Source organism: Nerophis ophidion, linkage group LG21, assembly GCF_033978795.1.
Source record: "Nerophis ophidion isolate RoL-2023_Sa linkage group LG21, RoL_Noph_v1.0, whole genome shotgun sequence".
Taxonomy (NCBI): domain Eukaryota; kingdom Metazoa; phylum Chordata; class Actinopteri; order Syngnathiformes; family Syngnathidae; genus Nerophis; species Nerophis ophidion.
Window position 1 is genome coordinate 13,919,324 of NC_084631.1, and position 17,088 is coordinate 13,936,411.

At 38.4% G+C, this 17,088-nt stretch overlaps 1 protein-coding gene across 1 annotated transcript in view; it reads right to left on the reverse strand.

The window, feature by feature from the left end:
- Positions 1–531: 531 nt before the first annotated feature.
- efna3b (ephrin-A3b) overlaps positions 532–17,088 on the reverse strand; it is a 274,701-nt gene continuing 258,144 nt past the window's right edge. The window contains exon 6 of the mRNA XM_061881978.1: positions 532–2,302. Coding sequence (XP_061737962.1) covers positions 2,190–2,302 — 113 coding nt within the window. The 3' untranslated portion in view covers positions 532–2,189. The remainder of the gene's footprint in view (positions 2,303–17,088) is intronic.

Sequence of the window (17,088 nt, forward strand, 5' to 3'; positions counted from 1 at the left end):
ATGAATGCTGGGAATCAAACGTGCGCACTCTGCTATAGTCAGAAGCGTGTAGCATCACACTGGCAAGTGTCCACAACTCTTGTACATTAAGGATGCTAAAAAAACAACAATCCGAAGTAGCAACAGTAGCTATGGTTGTATTTTTGCCTCATTCTTGTGAGAATCCTGCGTGTGACTAAAACATTAAGGAGTGGGACTGCACATCCCACAGGACTAACTGCCTTGTGCACAAACCACCACCAGGTGGCATATGTGAGCAGATAATTCTGCATCACCTCTTTCTCTTTCGGACTTATCAACAAAACATCAATAACTTAGCTTTTCGGCAAATGAATGTGATATCAAATGCTAAATCTGAATAATAATCAATTCATATTTGAGAGCCTATAGAAAACAAACTTACGACTAAAATTGGCGACACTTTGTGAACCCTTTGATCATTTAATTGAATTCTTCTACATACGAATCACAACACACAATCATATATATATATATATATATATATATATATATATATATATATATATATATGTATATATATTTATTTAAAAATAGCATTCACATTGTAGTGCCATTATAAAGCCGCCAAAGTCTGAGTTGGACATGAAATTTCTCACACAGCTCAACAAACTTTGCAAAATAACTTTGGGGTGTTTCAACAAAATTGTTTTTACATTGTTTGAGTGTTTTCCAAGATTGTGTTGACATTTCCCTTCCTTCTGCCTTGATAGCTGAGATGATTATACGTATCGGAAAGTCACATTCAAAATAAAACATTTCATATATTTTTCTCCTTGTCCTCATTTTCCATTAGTCATAAAAAATATCAATAAATATTGACTTATATAAAACGGTTATATACTGACCAACTTTTCAGCCTATATCGCCCAGTCCTATTTGCCACACACCTTTAGGGGGCTGACATGCACAGGTGTGTCAAATTTAAACGGGAATTATTTAAAAACATGGTCGCCGGGAAGAAAAATGGGCGTTTAGTCATTGATCTTGGTCTAGCTAGGGACGGCGTGGCGAAGTTGGTAGAGTGGCTGTGCCAGCAATCTGAGGGTTACTGGGTCAATCCCCTCCTTCTACCATCCTAGTCACGTTCGTTGTGTCCTCGGGCAAGACACTTCACCCTTGCTCCTGATGGGTCCTGGTTAGCGCCTTGCATGGCAGCTCCAGCCATAAATGTGTGTGTGAATGGGCGAATGTTGAAATACTGTCAAAGTGATTTGGGCTCCCTTAAAAAGGGGTAGAAAAGCGCTATACGAGTACAACCCATTTACCATAAACTTCGATACATCTGTTTTACATGTCTGCTAGCATGTCATCCAAATAATTCTAACAGCAACCCATAGGGGGCGCCAAAGATGATTATTTATCTAGATTTAACGTCTTATGTGCGCTTTAACTGCGGGATATATTTTGAGAATGGTTGCCCACCCCTGCATGTGCTGTCAGTACCCCCCCCCCCTCGCTTTCTCACACACACACACACACACACACACACACACACACGCACGGTACATAGCAAAGAACTGCACGATGAGATTGGCAGAGCACGGCGACGCCAACAAGGGTCCCCTTTTCCGCACATCCTCCTCCTCCCACCAAGAGGGGGCAGTATTGCTGAGTGTGCACATGCAAATGGGATGCTCCGGCGGCTACCGAGTGCTTCCATCTCTGCCGTTGAAATGCTTTAAAGGCTTCAGACTTTCTCCACCGCAGACAGACGCTCGAAGTCGAAAGCAGCGTGGCGATGACAAAACGGGTGTGTTTGCCGACGTGATATTCTTCTTGCAAACAAGTCCCGAACGGATGGGAAAAAAAAAATCACTCCCCGCGAAAAATCCATATGATGACGTGGCCTTGAGTTCAACACGTCTACTTTCGCAAACAACCCACAGGAAGTGAAGCAGTCAATCAGATCCAGAAGAAAGTCCTGGAAATGCGATTTAATGTGTTGTTGTGTTTTTCTACGACTTGGGTCTAATGTTGCCACTTTTATAAATGCGTCATGTGGCTTGCAAGATTCATTCAGCTCACACACACACACACACATACAGATCCATCCATCCATCCATTTTCTACCGCTTATTCCCTCACAGCATCCTCAATGTCCCGTCCGCTGATAGCACACACCCTCCAAAAGGCTCGTCGGCATGGTGACGCTGATGTGATGGCCGTTGCTAGGAGACAAAGAGCAGCAGCAGCATGGCGACGGTGAGCAGCAGGCGGTCCCGGCTCGGACTGCTTCCGCTTACACTCTTCTCCAACTTGGGGACGGAAGGGTTGAATTCATCTAAAAAAAAAAAAGGAGAGAGAGAGTCAGTTAGAAACATTGCATTTACGAGCCAAGAGTACAAGAGTAAGACCTTCTATGGCGCAAAGAACCATATTTGGTTATATATGGAAGTAAAATGATGTGTTTTTTTAACAACTAATTAGAAATATAATGACAATAATGAAATGTTATTTTTTTATAAGAAAAGTATTTCACACTGATATTTACTTTTTATAAATATTTGTATGGATTTAATGATGGTTTTTACTTTAACTTACTGAAATGAAACTGTTCATCATTGATTTTATTGCTATTTTACAGTTATTATCATTATAATTAGTAATTTATATTCATATTGTCGTTATATGAAAATGTATTATTACTAACAATGTTATTATAATGGTATTATTATTATATCATAATTTTCCAAAAGTAGAGCTGTCAAGTGTTTTTTTTTTTTGTATATCAGATTTTAATCAAACTCTTGAGCGATGATACACCATGATGAATAACTGGTGTTTGCATATTTAAAATGTGTTGAAGAAAATAGCCCAATTTGTGGACACAAATGCAATCTCGTTGTCAAAACGTACTCAAAGCACGTTTTTAAACGTTTTACTGAACTGCAAATCATTCATTTGCTTAACACTTGGTGACAGTAACTATGATAAGAATTAAGTGCACCTTTTCAAAACATTTTTAATTAATCGCGATTAATTTTGAGTTAACTATGAACAATGCGATTAATCGTGACACATATTTTAATCTGTACACACACACAAATATATATGTATATATATATATACACATACAAATCCATCCATCCATCCATTTTCTACCGCTTATTCCCTTTCGGGGTCGCGGGAGGCGCTGGCGCCTATCTCAGCTACAATCGGGCGGATATATATATATATATATATATATATATATATATATATATATATATATATATATATACACACACACATATGTATGTATGTATATATCCTGCAGTCCTGGGTTCAAATCCAGGCTCGGGATCTTTCTGTGTGGAGTTTGCATGTTCTCCCCGTGAATGCGTGGGTTCCCTCCGGGTACTCCGGCTTCCTCCCACTTCCAAACACATGCACCTGGGGATAGGTTGATTGGCAACACTAAATTGGCCCTAGTGTGTGAATGTGAGTGTGAATGTTGTCTGTCTATCTGTGTTGGCCCTGCGATGAGGTGGCGACTTGTCCAGGGTGTACACTGCCTTCCGCCCGATTGTAGCTGAGATAGGCGCCAGCGCCCCCCGTGACCCCGAAAGGGAATAAGCGGTAGAAATGGATGGATGGATGGAGATATATATATTATATATATATATATATTTATATATATATATATATATATATATATATATATATATATATATATGTACAGTATACATATATACAAACACACATGTATATGTATATATAACTATATATATATATATATATATATATATATATATAACTATATATATATATACACACACACACACACACACACACCTATGTATGTATATAAGTAGATTTATAATTCATTTTCTACCACTTGTCCTTAATAATGTTGACAAAATAATAAAATGATAAATGACAATATGTCAGACAATTAGTCTGCTGCATACATCAGCAGACTGATTAGGAGCCTTTGTTTATTTACTTACTACTAAAATACAAGTTGTCTAGTATGTTAATTATTTTATTTAAGGACTTAACTGCAATAAGAAACATATTTTCAACCTTGGATTTTTGTTAAATTAAAGCCAATAATGCAATTTTTTGTGGTCCACTTTATTTAAAAAAGTACCTTTAAGTATCAAAATAATTTTAGTAGTGGTACCAAAATATTGGTATCGCTGCAACACTAGTGTACATATATATATATATATATACATCCATCCATCCATTTACTACCGCTTATTCCCTTTGGGGTCGCGGGGGGCACTGGTGCCTATCTCAGCTTCAATCGGGCTGAAGGCGGGTTACACCCTGGACAAGTCGCCACCTCATATAAATATATATATATATACACACATATACATACATACATACACACACACACACACACACTCACACATTGCTAGAACTTACTTTGGTCTTTGGCTGAGACCAGGGAGTGTTTCACTTTCCCGGACAAAAAATATTTTGAAACCATTCAAAAGTCAGTGTAAACTGTCCAAAATTCTAAATAGTCTTTTTTACTTTGTTGTCAGCTACTATAAATGATAAATGGTACATGTTTATACTTGTATAGCGATTTTCTACCTTTTTTTAAGGAACTCAAAGCGCTTTGACACAATTCCACATTCATCCATTCACACACACATTCACACACTGATGGCGGGAGCTGCCATGCAAGGCACTAACCAGGACCCATCAGGAGCAAGGGTGACGTGTCTTGCTCAAGGACACAACGGACGTGTCTAGGATGGCAGAAGGTGGGGATTGAACCAGTAATCCTCAGATTGCTGGCACGGCCCCTCTCCCAACTTCGTCACGCCGTCCCACGCAATTATGGTTTATTTTATTTTATAATGCTATGAAAACCAATAACAACAGTAACAACACATCTTTGAACTTTGAACTTTTCTTGTATTTAGGCTATTAGGTTTCAGAAATATCCATAATGTAACTGACCTTTGTCTGACTAAGGCCATTATTCATACAATCATTTGACTGTAGACAGTGTTCCTCCTTCCCTCTCCGTCACACTGACTCTGTTAACAAACCCCCACTCTGCTTTGGACCCGAACCTAGTCTTCCTGGAGCTGCCGTGACATAGTTCCGTAATGACCCGTGCAGTATACTGTTAAACTGAAATAGACACTCCCTTCAGAATCCATTGAAATTATTGCCATCAAAATGTATTAAACATATCATTGCAAATGTGTCACCCAAAACAGCGTTGAAGTTAAAGGTTGACAAAAACTTGCAAACAGACTGGATATAAAAAAATGTCAATGGAACAAAGTTTCTCCATGTCTGCTTTGGTAGTCTTTGTTTCAGCCTGTAGATTACAGGCAACAATATAGAATTGATCATAATTGCGTTAAGTCCGTGATTGCAAGTCATGAAGAAAAATAAAAAAAACTTTTCAGAAGCGTAAACATGTCTTTGTTTTTGCACAAAGTAGGCAAAATGACAAAGAAAATTGCAGTTACCCAAGTCACTAGGATGATGGAGTCATATTTTCTACATGTGTTTTCTAATAATTTTTCAGGTTGTTAGTGCAAAGTCGTGCCAAAACGTCTGATGGATGAATTTGTAATAAAAAGTGCAATTGGAGGTTATGATGAAGACTTTTGGTGAAGAGAAAGTAGAAATGAGGCCAATGAAATGATGACATGTTGGCTGTCTGGACAAGTTATTAACAATAACATGTTTTTTTTTTATTTTAATTTTTTTTATCTTTGTCGTGTAACGAGACATACAAAATCATAATAAAAATCTATTTGGCAATTTTAGCATACATTTATTGGATTTAGTATATTAACACTGTCCTGTTTCGATAAAAAATATATGTCACATGTTTCTTTTGATTAACTACCCATTAAATCCATCCATCCGTCCAATTTACAACCGCTTGTCCCTTTTGGTGTTGCAGGGACTGCTGGAGCCTATCTCAGCTGCATTCGGGTGGTAGGTGGGGTACACTCTAGACAAGTCGCCAACACATCACAGGGCCAACACAGATAGGCTTATATATATATATATATATATATATATATATATATATATATATATATATATACATATATATATATATATATAAAGCCTGTGTTGGCCCTGTGATGTGTTGGCGACTATATATATATATATATATATATATATATATATATAAAGCCTATCTGTGTTGGCCCTGTGATGTGTTGGCGACTTATATATATATATATATATATATATATATATATATATATATATATATATATATATACATACATACATACATACATTGTATGTATCTATATGTGTTAGAAGATGTGTTAGATGTAAATATAAACGCAACCCCTATTCAGTTGCAAATAATCATTAACTTTAGAATTTGATGCCAGCAACTCGTGACAAAGAAGTTGGGAAAGGGGGCAATAAATACTGACAAAGTTGAGGAATGTCAATCAATCAATGTTTAATTATATAGCCCTAAATCACTAATGTCTCAAAGGGCTGCACAAACCACAAGACATCCTCGGCAGGCCCACATAAGGGCAAGGAACAGTTGGACGTCGGTAACAGTGACAATGATGACTATGAGAAACCTTGGCGAGCAATGGACCGTTTTTTTGGCGTTGAGTTGCAAAAAGTTAGCGGACATCCATTGTTTAATTTCATTAAGACACGCCTCCAGCTGACTACAATCCGGCAAGTTGGTCAGCTTTAGGGGCATGTAGAGTTGGGTGTCATCTCCATAACTGTGAAAGCTAACACCGTATTTGCGTATGATGTCACCTAGCGGCAGCATGTATATGCTGAAGAGTGCAGGGTCAATGACTGAACTCTGGAGAACTCCACACGTTACCTTAACATAGTCCGAGGTCACATTGTTATGGGAGATGCTCTGCACCCTGTCAGTAAAATAAGAGTTAAACCAAGACAGGGCTAAGTCTGACATACGTGTTATGATACGTTCCAATAAAATATTATGATTGACGGTATCGAAAGCAGCGCAAAGATCGAGGAGCAGCAACATAGATGACGCATCAGAATCCATCGTTAGCAATAGATCATTAGTCATTTTTACAAGGCCTGTCTCCGTAGAGTGATTTGCCCTGAAACCGGATTGAAAGGTTTCACATAGATTGTTAGACGCTAAGTGTTCATTTAGCTGCTCCGCAACAATTTTTTTCGAGGATTTTCGAAATAAAGGGAAGGTGAGACACCGGTCGGTAGTTTACCATGAGGTCAGGATCGAGGTTAGGTCTTTTAAGAAGAGGATGAATAACCGCTTTTTTGAATGCTAAGGGAACAGTGCCTGAGGAAAGTGATAAGTTTATAATATTTAGCACTGGTGGACCTATTAATACAAAGAGCCCCTCGATAAGTTTCCCAGGAAGTGGGTCAAGTAAATATGTTGTTTGTTTTATTCCATTTACACGTTGTAACAATTCTTCCAATGTTATTTCATCAAAACGGGAGAAACTATTTTGGAGGGCAGTATCCGCCGTACATTCAGTCGTATCAGTGTTAATAGAACCCAGGTGTAGCTGGGACGCATTGTCTTTAATCTCCTTTCTAATTAGTTCAATTTTCTTATTAAATAATTTCATAAAGTCATCTGCCAAGTGGGTGGAGCTACTGGAAGGAGTCCCTTGTTGGGTTAGCGATGCTACCGTACTAAACAAACATTTAGGATTGTTTTTACTAAGGTAAGCATGCATTTATAAGTTATTAAACTATCACTCCATGCTTGATGGTAAACCTCAAGTTTAGTCGTGCGCTATTTGTGTTCCAGCTTTCTTCATGATAATTTCTGAGCTCTAGTTTCTTCTGTAAACCATGGGGTACGCCTTTTTGGAGCCTTTTTTAACTTCAGCGGTGCTATGTTATCAACAGTTTTCGCGCAGGGCGTAGTTAAAGTTGTTAGTGAGGTTATCAATAGAGCCCACATAATTTGGGAATGGTGCCTTTACCGAAGGCAGTAGGCCAGCAATGGTTGTCGTTGTGGCAGCATTAATGTTGCGGCTGCTATAGCAGTTATTATTATTATTAGCTTGCCGAACATGAGTCTGAACCTCGAATTTTATAAGGTAATGATCGGACATTACTTTAGTATACGGGAGTATCATAACTTTGGAAACGGTGATACCCATGACAAGCACTAGGTCTAACGTATTACCGTTGCGATGCGTGAGTTCATTTATTATTCGTGTAAGACCACAGCTATCAATTATAGTCTGGAGTGCCACGCACGGTGGGTCCGATGAGTTATTCGTATGGATATTAAAGTCCCCCATTATAATTATATTATCGACATGCGTCACTAGATCAGCAACAAACTCTGAAGATTCATTGATAAAGTCCGAATAGGCCCTGGGGGGCGGTAGATAACAGCCAGGTATAGAGGCACCAACCGGTGTGACACACCTTATAGTAAGCACCTCAAACGATTTATATTTATTATTTAGGTTAGGACTAAGGTTAAAGTTTCCGTTGTATATTAGTGCGCCCCCCCCCCGCCCCTTTTAAGGGGATGGGCATAATGCGCATTTGTATAGTTAGGAAGAGATGCCTCATTTAGTGCAAAAAAGTCGTCTGGTTTAAGCCAGGTTTCGATGAGACCGATGAAGTTAAAATTGTTGTTTCTAATGACCTCATTAACTAATAACGTTTTGGGAGACAATGATCTTATGTTTAAAAAGCCTACATTATAGGCAGAGGGCTGTTTTAAGGAGTTTTTGATCAAATTATCCGTAGTAGCGATATTAATAATGTTGCGTTTATTATGCGCAGTGCACTTAAAATAATTACGACCATATCTAGGAATTGATATGACGGGAATTTTCCGATTGTTTGCTTTGTGCTGCGATAAACTGAACGCATCATAATTTGCCACCTCAGTAGAACGCATGTCCAACCTTGACACACTCATACCAGAAAAAACTTGTTCTAACTTAACTGACTCCTCACCCAGACTAGTAGGCTCGCGTCTTCCATTTAAATCCAGCTTCAGGATGGAGGGAAGTGGTGTTCTGTGGGGATTAGCCTTTTGCTTTGTTGTTAGCTCCGCTTGGAATCCGCGTTTCTGCTCTTGAGCACACCGCTTGCGTGTCTTCCTTTGACGGTCTCCTCTGGTACTATACTCCGCTGTGTCAAAGGCCGCTGGATGTAGCCGGCGAAGTATTACCATGCTAGCGAGGTGGTCCAACATACACGCATCTTTCAGTCCAAAACGGCCCGATCCATCCACATCCAGAATTGTCTGGTGGTCGTAAGTGATCACGGAGTGTCCACGCTGTAAGCCAGTCATGAAATTTGCAGAATTGTCCGGTATTTTTGGCCAAATGTTCCATTTCTACCAAGAGCTTCAGCAAGCCGCAACCCGTCCGGGCGCCGCCATATTGGAAAATGCTCATCAAACACTTATTTGGAACATCCCACAGGTGTGCAGGGTAATTGGGAACAGGTGGGTGCCATGATTAGGTATAAAACACCTTCCCAACAAAGGCTCAGTCTTTCACAAGAACGGATGGGACGAGGTAAACTTCTTTGTCAAAAACTGCGTGAGCAAATAGTCAAACAGTTTAAGAACAACGTTTCTCAGAGTGCAATTGAAAGAAATTTCGGGATTTCAACATCTACGGTTCATAATATCATCAAAAGGTTCAGAGAATCTGGAGAAATCACTCCACGTAAGCGGCATGGCCGAAAACCAACATTGAATGACTGTGACTTCGATCCCTCAGACAGCACTGTATCAAAAACCGACATCAATCTCTAAAAGATATTACCAGATGGGCTCAGGAACACTTCAAAATCCACTGTCACTAAATACAGTTGGTAGCAAAATCTGTAAGTGCAAGTTCAAGCTCTACTATGCAAAGCGAAAACCATTTATCAACAACATCCAGAAACGCCGCCGGCTTCTCTGGGCCCGAGATCATCTAAGATAGACTGATGCAAAGTGGAAAAGTGTTTTGTGGTCTGACTAGTCTACATTTCAAATTGTTTTTGGAAATATTCGACATCGTGTCATCCAGACTGTTATTGACGCAAAGTTCAAAAGCCAGCATCTGTGATGGTATGGGGGTTCATTAGTGCCCAAGGCATGGGTAACTTACACATCTGTGAAGGCACCATTAATGCTGCATAAAACATAAAACAAGAATTGGAAAGAATTTCACTTTCCAAGCTTCAACAATTACTTTCCTCAGTTCCCAAATGTTTATTGAGTGTTGTTAAAAGAAAAGGTGATGTAACACAGTGGTGAACGTGCACTTTCCCAACTACTTTGGCACGTGTTGCAGCCATGAAATTCTAAGTTGATTATTATTTGCAAAAAAAAATAAATAAAGGTTTTGAGTTTGAACATCAAATATCTTGTCTTTATAGTGCATTCAATTGAATATGGGTTGAAAAGGATTTGCAAATCACTGTATTTCGTTTATATTTACATCTAACACAATTTCCCAAGTCATATGGAAATATATATACAGAATATATTGTATTGGTTTGAAAATGAAAAAGAAGAAAAAGTTGGCACACCCCTGTTTTAGACATCATTAGGGTGTGCACATGTGTACCTAATGAAGTGTTTTAATCACAACAGACTGCAGGTGAGTGACACACACTTTCATCATAGAGCTCCTATTGTCCTCATACAGCGATGTTGTCCTGTCAGACACACACGCATACGCAGACACACACCTGGCGAGGTCCGTGAGGTCCTCGTCTCGGCCGCCTCTCGCTGCCTGTATGACACACACGTGCGGTCAGACACGCCTTCTGACCACCAAATGAGACAGGAGACAGGTGAGCAGACATTTTTTTGTTATTAACGTTTGATGGAGTCTAAATGAAAAGAGATATTGTCTGGCAGCTCCATCCTGTCTCCCCACACCCCCGAAAAAAACCCTGCAGGGTGTGTTTCTAACGAGGTTGCTGCAGGTTAAATGCTTTGACCGCTCCCCGGGGTCAGGGAGCATCGCTTAGACTCACACAGGAATGCAGTCTTAAAGACTGCAAACAGCAATCTGTGCAGCAACTCGCACAACTGGTCGGGAAGCACACACACACACACACACACACACACACACACACACACACACACACACACTGTATAACCACATAATTACTTGGCAGACACCAGGTGACATTCTCTGTTGGAGCTAAAAAAAAAACAGGTAAATTGTGTCTAAGCAGCTCAGACAGCTGAAGGCGCCGCTGTCATGTTGAGATGTTCACGAGACATTTTGGTTATCAAACTACGGCAGAAGATTTATGATTTATATGCTGGAAATATTTACAATTGAAGTATGTGTATGTGTTTGCTGAATTCGTTTACATTAGATATATTAATTCGATATTCAAACACTGTTACTATTCAAACTGAGTGTAATGTTACATTCGCCCAAATCATTAAATACACACAAAAAAATGTTGGGTTAAAAAATAACCCAAATTTAACCCAACTGCTGGTTCAGAAAAGTTATTTTAACTCAATTTTGGGTTAATTTTTTAACACCATTTTTGCGTTGAAATATTTAACTATTTAACTATTTAACTTTATGTTGAGTTCGGGCATCTGGTCAGGGTGCCACCCGAACGCCTCCCTAGGGAGGTGTTTAGGGCATGTCCGACCGGTAGGAGGCCACGGGGAAGAACCAGGACACGTTGGAAAGACTATGTCTCCCGGCTGGCCTGGGAACGACTCGGGAGGCCCCGGGAAGAGCTGGACGAAGAGGCTGGGGAGAGGAAAGTCTGGGCTTCCCTGCTTAAGCTGCTGACCCCGCGACCTAAGCTCGGATAGGTGGAGGAATATGGATGGATGGATGGATGTTGGGTTATTCATAACCCAACTATTGGGTTGAATTATTTGACCCTAAATGTTGCGATATGCCAACTCAATGTTGGTTGATTCATAACCCAACTATTGGGTTGAATTATTTAACCCGAAAAGTTGAGTTATGCCAACTCAATGTTGGTTGATTCAAAACCCATTATTTAACCCAAAAAGTTGAGTTATGCCAACTCAATGTTGGTTGATTCAAAGCCCAAAATATTGGGTTGAGTTATTTAACCCAAAAGTTGAGGTATGGTAACTCAATGTTGGTCGATTCATAACCCAACTATTGGGTTGAATTATTTGACCCAAAAAGTTGAGTTATGCCGACTCAATGTTGGTTGACTCATAACCCAAGTAATCGGTTGACTTATTTAACCCAAAAGTTGAGGTATGGTAACTCGATGTTTGTTGATTCATAACCCAATTATTGGGTTGAATTATTTAACTCAAAAAGTTGAGCTATGCCAACACAATGTTTGTTGATTCATAACCCAACTATTGGGTTGACTTATTTATCCCAAAAGTTGAGGTATGGTAACTCGAAGTTTGTCGATTCATAACCCAATTATTGGGTTGAATTATTTAACTCAAAAAGTTGAGTTATGCCAACACAATGTTGGTTGATTCATAACCCAACTATTCGGTTGACTTATTTATCCCAAAAGTTGAGGTATGGTAACTCGATGTTTGTCGATTCATAACCCAATTATTGGGTTGAATTATTTAACTCAAAAAGTTGAGTTATGCCAACACAATGTTGGTTGATTCATAACCCAACTATTGGGTTGACTTATTTATCCCAAAAGTTGAGGTATGTTAACTCAATGTTGGTCGATTCATAACCCAATAATTGGGTTGAGTTATTTAACCCAAAAAGTTGAGTTATGCCAACTAAATGTTGGTTGACTCATAACCCAACTAATGGGTTTACTTATTTAACCCAAAAGTTGAGGTATGGTAACTTAATGTTCATCGATTCATAACCCAACTATTGGGTTGAATTATTTAACCCAAAAGTTGAGGTATGGTAACTCAATGTTGGTTGATTCATAACCCAACAATTGGGTTGAATTATTTAACTCAAAAAGTTGAGTTATGCCAACTCAATGTTGGTTGCCTCACAACCCAACTAATGGTTTGACTTATTTAACCCAAAAGTTGAGGTATGGTAACTCAATGTTGGTCGATTCATAACCCAACTGTTGGGTTGAATTTTTTGACCCAAAAATTTGAGTTATGCCAACTCAATGTTGGTTCACTCACAACCCAACTAAAAGGTTGACTTATTTAACCCAAAAGTCGAGGTATGGTAACTCAGTGTTGGTCGATTCATAACCCAAAAATTGGGTTGAGTTATTTAACCCAAAAAGTTAAGTTATGCCAACTCAATGTTGGTTGACTCATAAGCCAACTAATGGGTTGACTTATTTAACCCAAAAGTTGAGGTATGGTAACTTAGTGTTCATCGATTCATAACCAAACTATTGGGTTGAATTATTTAACCTAAGAAGTTGAGTTGTACCAACTCAAAGTTGGTTCAATCAAAACCCAACTATTGGGTTGAGTTATTTAACCCAAAAGTTAAGGTATGGTCACTCAATGTTCGTCGATTTATAACCCAACTATTGGGTTGAATTATTTAACCCAAAAGTTGAGTTATGCCAACTCAATGCTGGTTGATTCATAACCCAACTATTGGGTTGACTTATTTATCCCAAAAGTTGAGGTATGCTAACTCAATGTTGGTCGATTCATAACCCAACTAGTGGGTTGAATTATTTGACCCAAAAAGTTGAGTTATGCCAACTCAATGTTGGTTGATTCAAAACCCAACTATTGGGTTGAGTTATTTAACACAAAAGTTAAAGTATGGTAACTCAATGTTCGTCAATTCATAACCCAACTATAGGGTTGAAATATTTAACCCAAAAGTTAAAGCATGGTAACTCAATGTTCGTCGATTCATAACCCAACTATTGGGTTGAAATATTTAACCCAAAAGTTGAATTACGCCAACTCAATGTTGGTTGATTCATAAACCAACTATTGGGTTGACTTATTCATCCCAAAGTTGAGGTATACTAATTCAACGTTGGTCGATTCATAACCCAACTATTGGGTTGAATTATTTGACCTAAAAAGTTGAGTTATGCCAACTCAATGTTGGTTGAGTCATAACCCAACTAATGGGTTGACTTAATTAACCCAAAATATTAGGTATGGTAACTCAATGTTGGTCGATTCATATCCCAATAATTGGGTTGAATTATTTAACCCAAAAAGTTGAGTTATGCCAACTCAATGTTGGTTGTGTCATAACCCAACTAATGGGTTGACTTATTTAACCCAAAAAATGAGGTATTGTAACTCAATGTTGGTTGATTCATAACCCAATAATTGGGTTGAATTATTTAACTCAAAAAGTTGAGTTATGCCAACTAAATTTTGGTTGACTCATAACTCAACTAATGGGTTGACTTATTTAACCCAAAATTTGAGGTATGGTAACTCAATATTCGTCGATTCATAACCCAACTATTGGGTAGAATTTATTTAACACAAACGCTGAGTTATGCTCACTACAATGTTGGGTTATTTCAAATCCAACAATTGGGTTGCGCAATTTTTTAACCCTCCGTGACCTAATAGTTGATTAAAAATGATACATTTTACTGCTGGTTTTTCCTACTTCTTCCAAACTACTGATCATAATTACAAACATATTTTTATTCCTTTAAAATATACTCAAATGCAAGATATGAGTGACATTTTTTTTTACAAGAATCCGTGTATGGTCATAGTAATCCTATACAGCATGCTGAAATATTTTTATGTACATAAGATGTGGGATTTGTAAATAATGTTAATGAGATTAATTTTTAATAAAATTCCCTTCAAGAAAAAAAGGTACCTTTTTAATAGAAAAGCCTTTTACCCAAAAATGTGTTACTCATTGAAAAACAACACAAAAATGGTTCATAGTTTTGAAATTCCCAGAAATTGAGGTAAAAAAATACCCTTACAACCCAAAAAAGGGATTTCTCTTCATAAAAATAACTCCAAAATTTAACACAACACTCGCAAATCGTTAGTTGGTTTATCAAAATAACCCAGCATTTTTAATTTTAACTTGTTGAATATAACATCTGCCTTGTGTAAATGAATATCTAGCCCTACTATGCTACTGTATTTTAATGTTGGTCATTATGGTGGTACGTGGAGAGCTAAGCATTTTACGATGTGGTACTCGGTGAAAACATTTTTGAGAAACACTTCACTTACTAAGGATTTTAAAATAATGAGCAACTATCATAACATCTACTGCAGGGGTCGGAAACCCGCGGCTCTTTAGCGCCACCCTAATGGCTCTCTAGAGCTTTTTCAAAAATATATAAAAAATGGAAATGATGAGGGGAAAAAAACATATTTTTGTTTTAATTTGGTTTCTGTAGGAGGACAAACATGACACAAACCTCCCTAATTGTTATAAAGCACACTGTTTAAATTGAACATGCTTCACTGATTCGAGTATTTGGCGAGCGCCGTTTTGTCCTACTAATTTAGCGGTCCTTGAATTCACCCTAGTTTGTTTACATGTATAAGTTTCTCCGACTTTCTAGGACGTGATTTATGCCACTTCTGTTTCTGTCACATTTTGTCCACCAAACTTATAACGATGTGTATGAATGCACAAAGGTGAATTTTGTTGATGTTATTCACTTATGTGGAGTGCTAATCAGACATATTTGGTCACTGCATGACTGTAGCTAATCGATGCTAACATGCTATTTAGGCTAGTTATATGTACATATTGCATCATTATGCCTCATTTGTAGCTATATTTGAGCTCATTTAGTTTCCTTTAAGTCATCTTAATTCAGTTTATATCTCATGACACACTATCTGTATGTAATATGGCTTTTATTTTTTTGCGGCTCCAGACAGATTTGTTTTTGTATGTTTGGTCCAATAGGCTCTTTTAACATTTTAGGTTGCCGACCCCTGATCTACTGGATACTACCGGCTGTTTACTGCAAGTGGGCATTATGGGCTGATGGCGGACCGATCACAGCCCACTGTGGTCTCCGTCCGGGCAGCTGATTGGCTCAGCCATATGTAGTCTCCTTGTTGCTTCAGGTCCATGCACTGTAACAAATGAGTCCTATGAACGGCTCTTTTAAGTGAACGATGAGAACCGATTTCCAGTAGTGAGCCGTTCGTTTTGGAAGCTGATTTTATGCATGCAAATTTAGCGTCTGCAATTGCAATTGCCCCCTCTGCATATGACACTTATTAGCATTTGGATAGGTCAGTCCAGGGTCGGGAAACGAGCAGGTAGAATCCCTCCAACGCACTGTTCAAACTCCTTCCCTCCAGCAGGTGTTACAAGTCGCTGTCTCCGCTAAAACAACCCGTCATAAGAACAGTTTGTTCCCCCAGGCTACCACTCTGATGAACACTAAACAGTCACACAGTGTCAGACATGTTGCTGTGAAATAACCCTGGCACTAATTAGTCACTGTGCATGTACTTACTCATGCTCATTTCATCGTCCTGGCACATACATTATTAGTTATTTAGGTACTTGTTTATATTTTAAATGAATCGTTAATTTTAAGTCAATAACCAACTTAATAATCAAGTCTATTTCCTGGTGTAAAGCGGATTCGCATCAATAACATTGTAAAAGTATCGGATCAGGATCTGAGGCCAAAAATGTTGATCGGGACGTTCCTATACAATTCAATATAACTTCCATTTCCCAAAAAACTCATTGAATGTACAAACGTTTCATACAGCCATTTGTGCCCGGCAGCACAGTCATCGTGGGGGTGCTGATCAATTTACGGTGCTCATTCAGTCGTCAGCTACTGTGCTACTCTCTGTGTTTTTTCGCCTCTTAAAACAATTGGTTGAGTTTTGTTGGCTCAGTATGAGTCCAAAGCAAACGATTCAGGAATTCAGGAAGCATCCACAGCGTTGTTGACACTGCCTAATCACTGGCTCTTACCTTCCTTCGCTGCACGCTAACAATTCTTTATTCCTAATCATTGAAGCAACCTGGCTGTTTAATATTTGTGATTTCAAACTGTGAGGGCGCCACATGGCTTGTGACCACGTGTGTGCGTGTCGGCAGGGCGGCTGTTAATGAGGACCGTTCAGCTCTTTAATTTAATTATATATATATATATATATATATATATATATATATATATATATATATATATATATATATATATATATATATATATATACATACATACATATACCGTATTTTTCGGATTATAAGTCGCTCCGGAGTA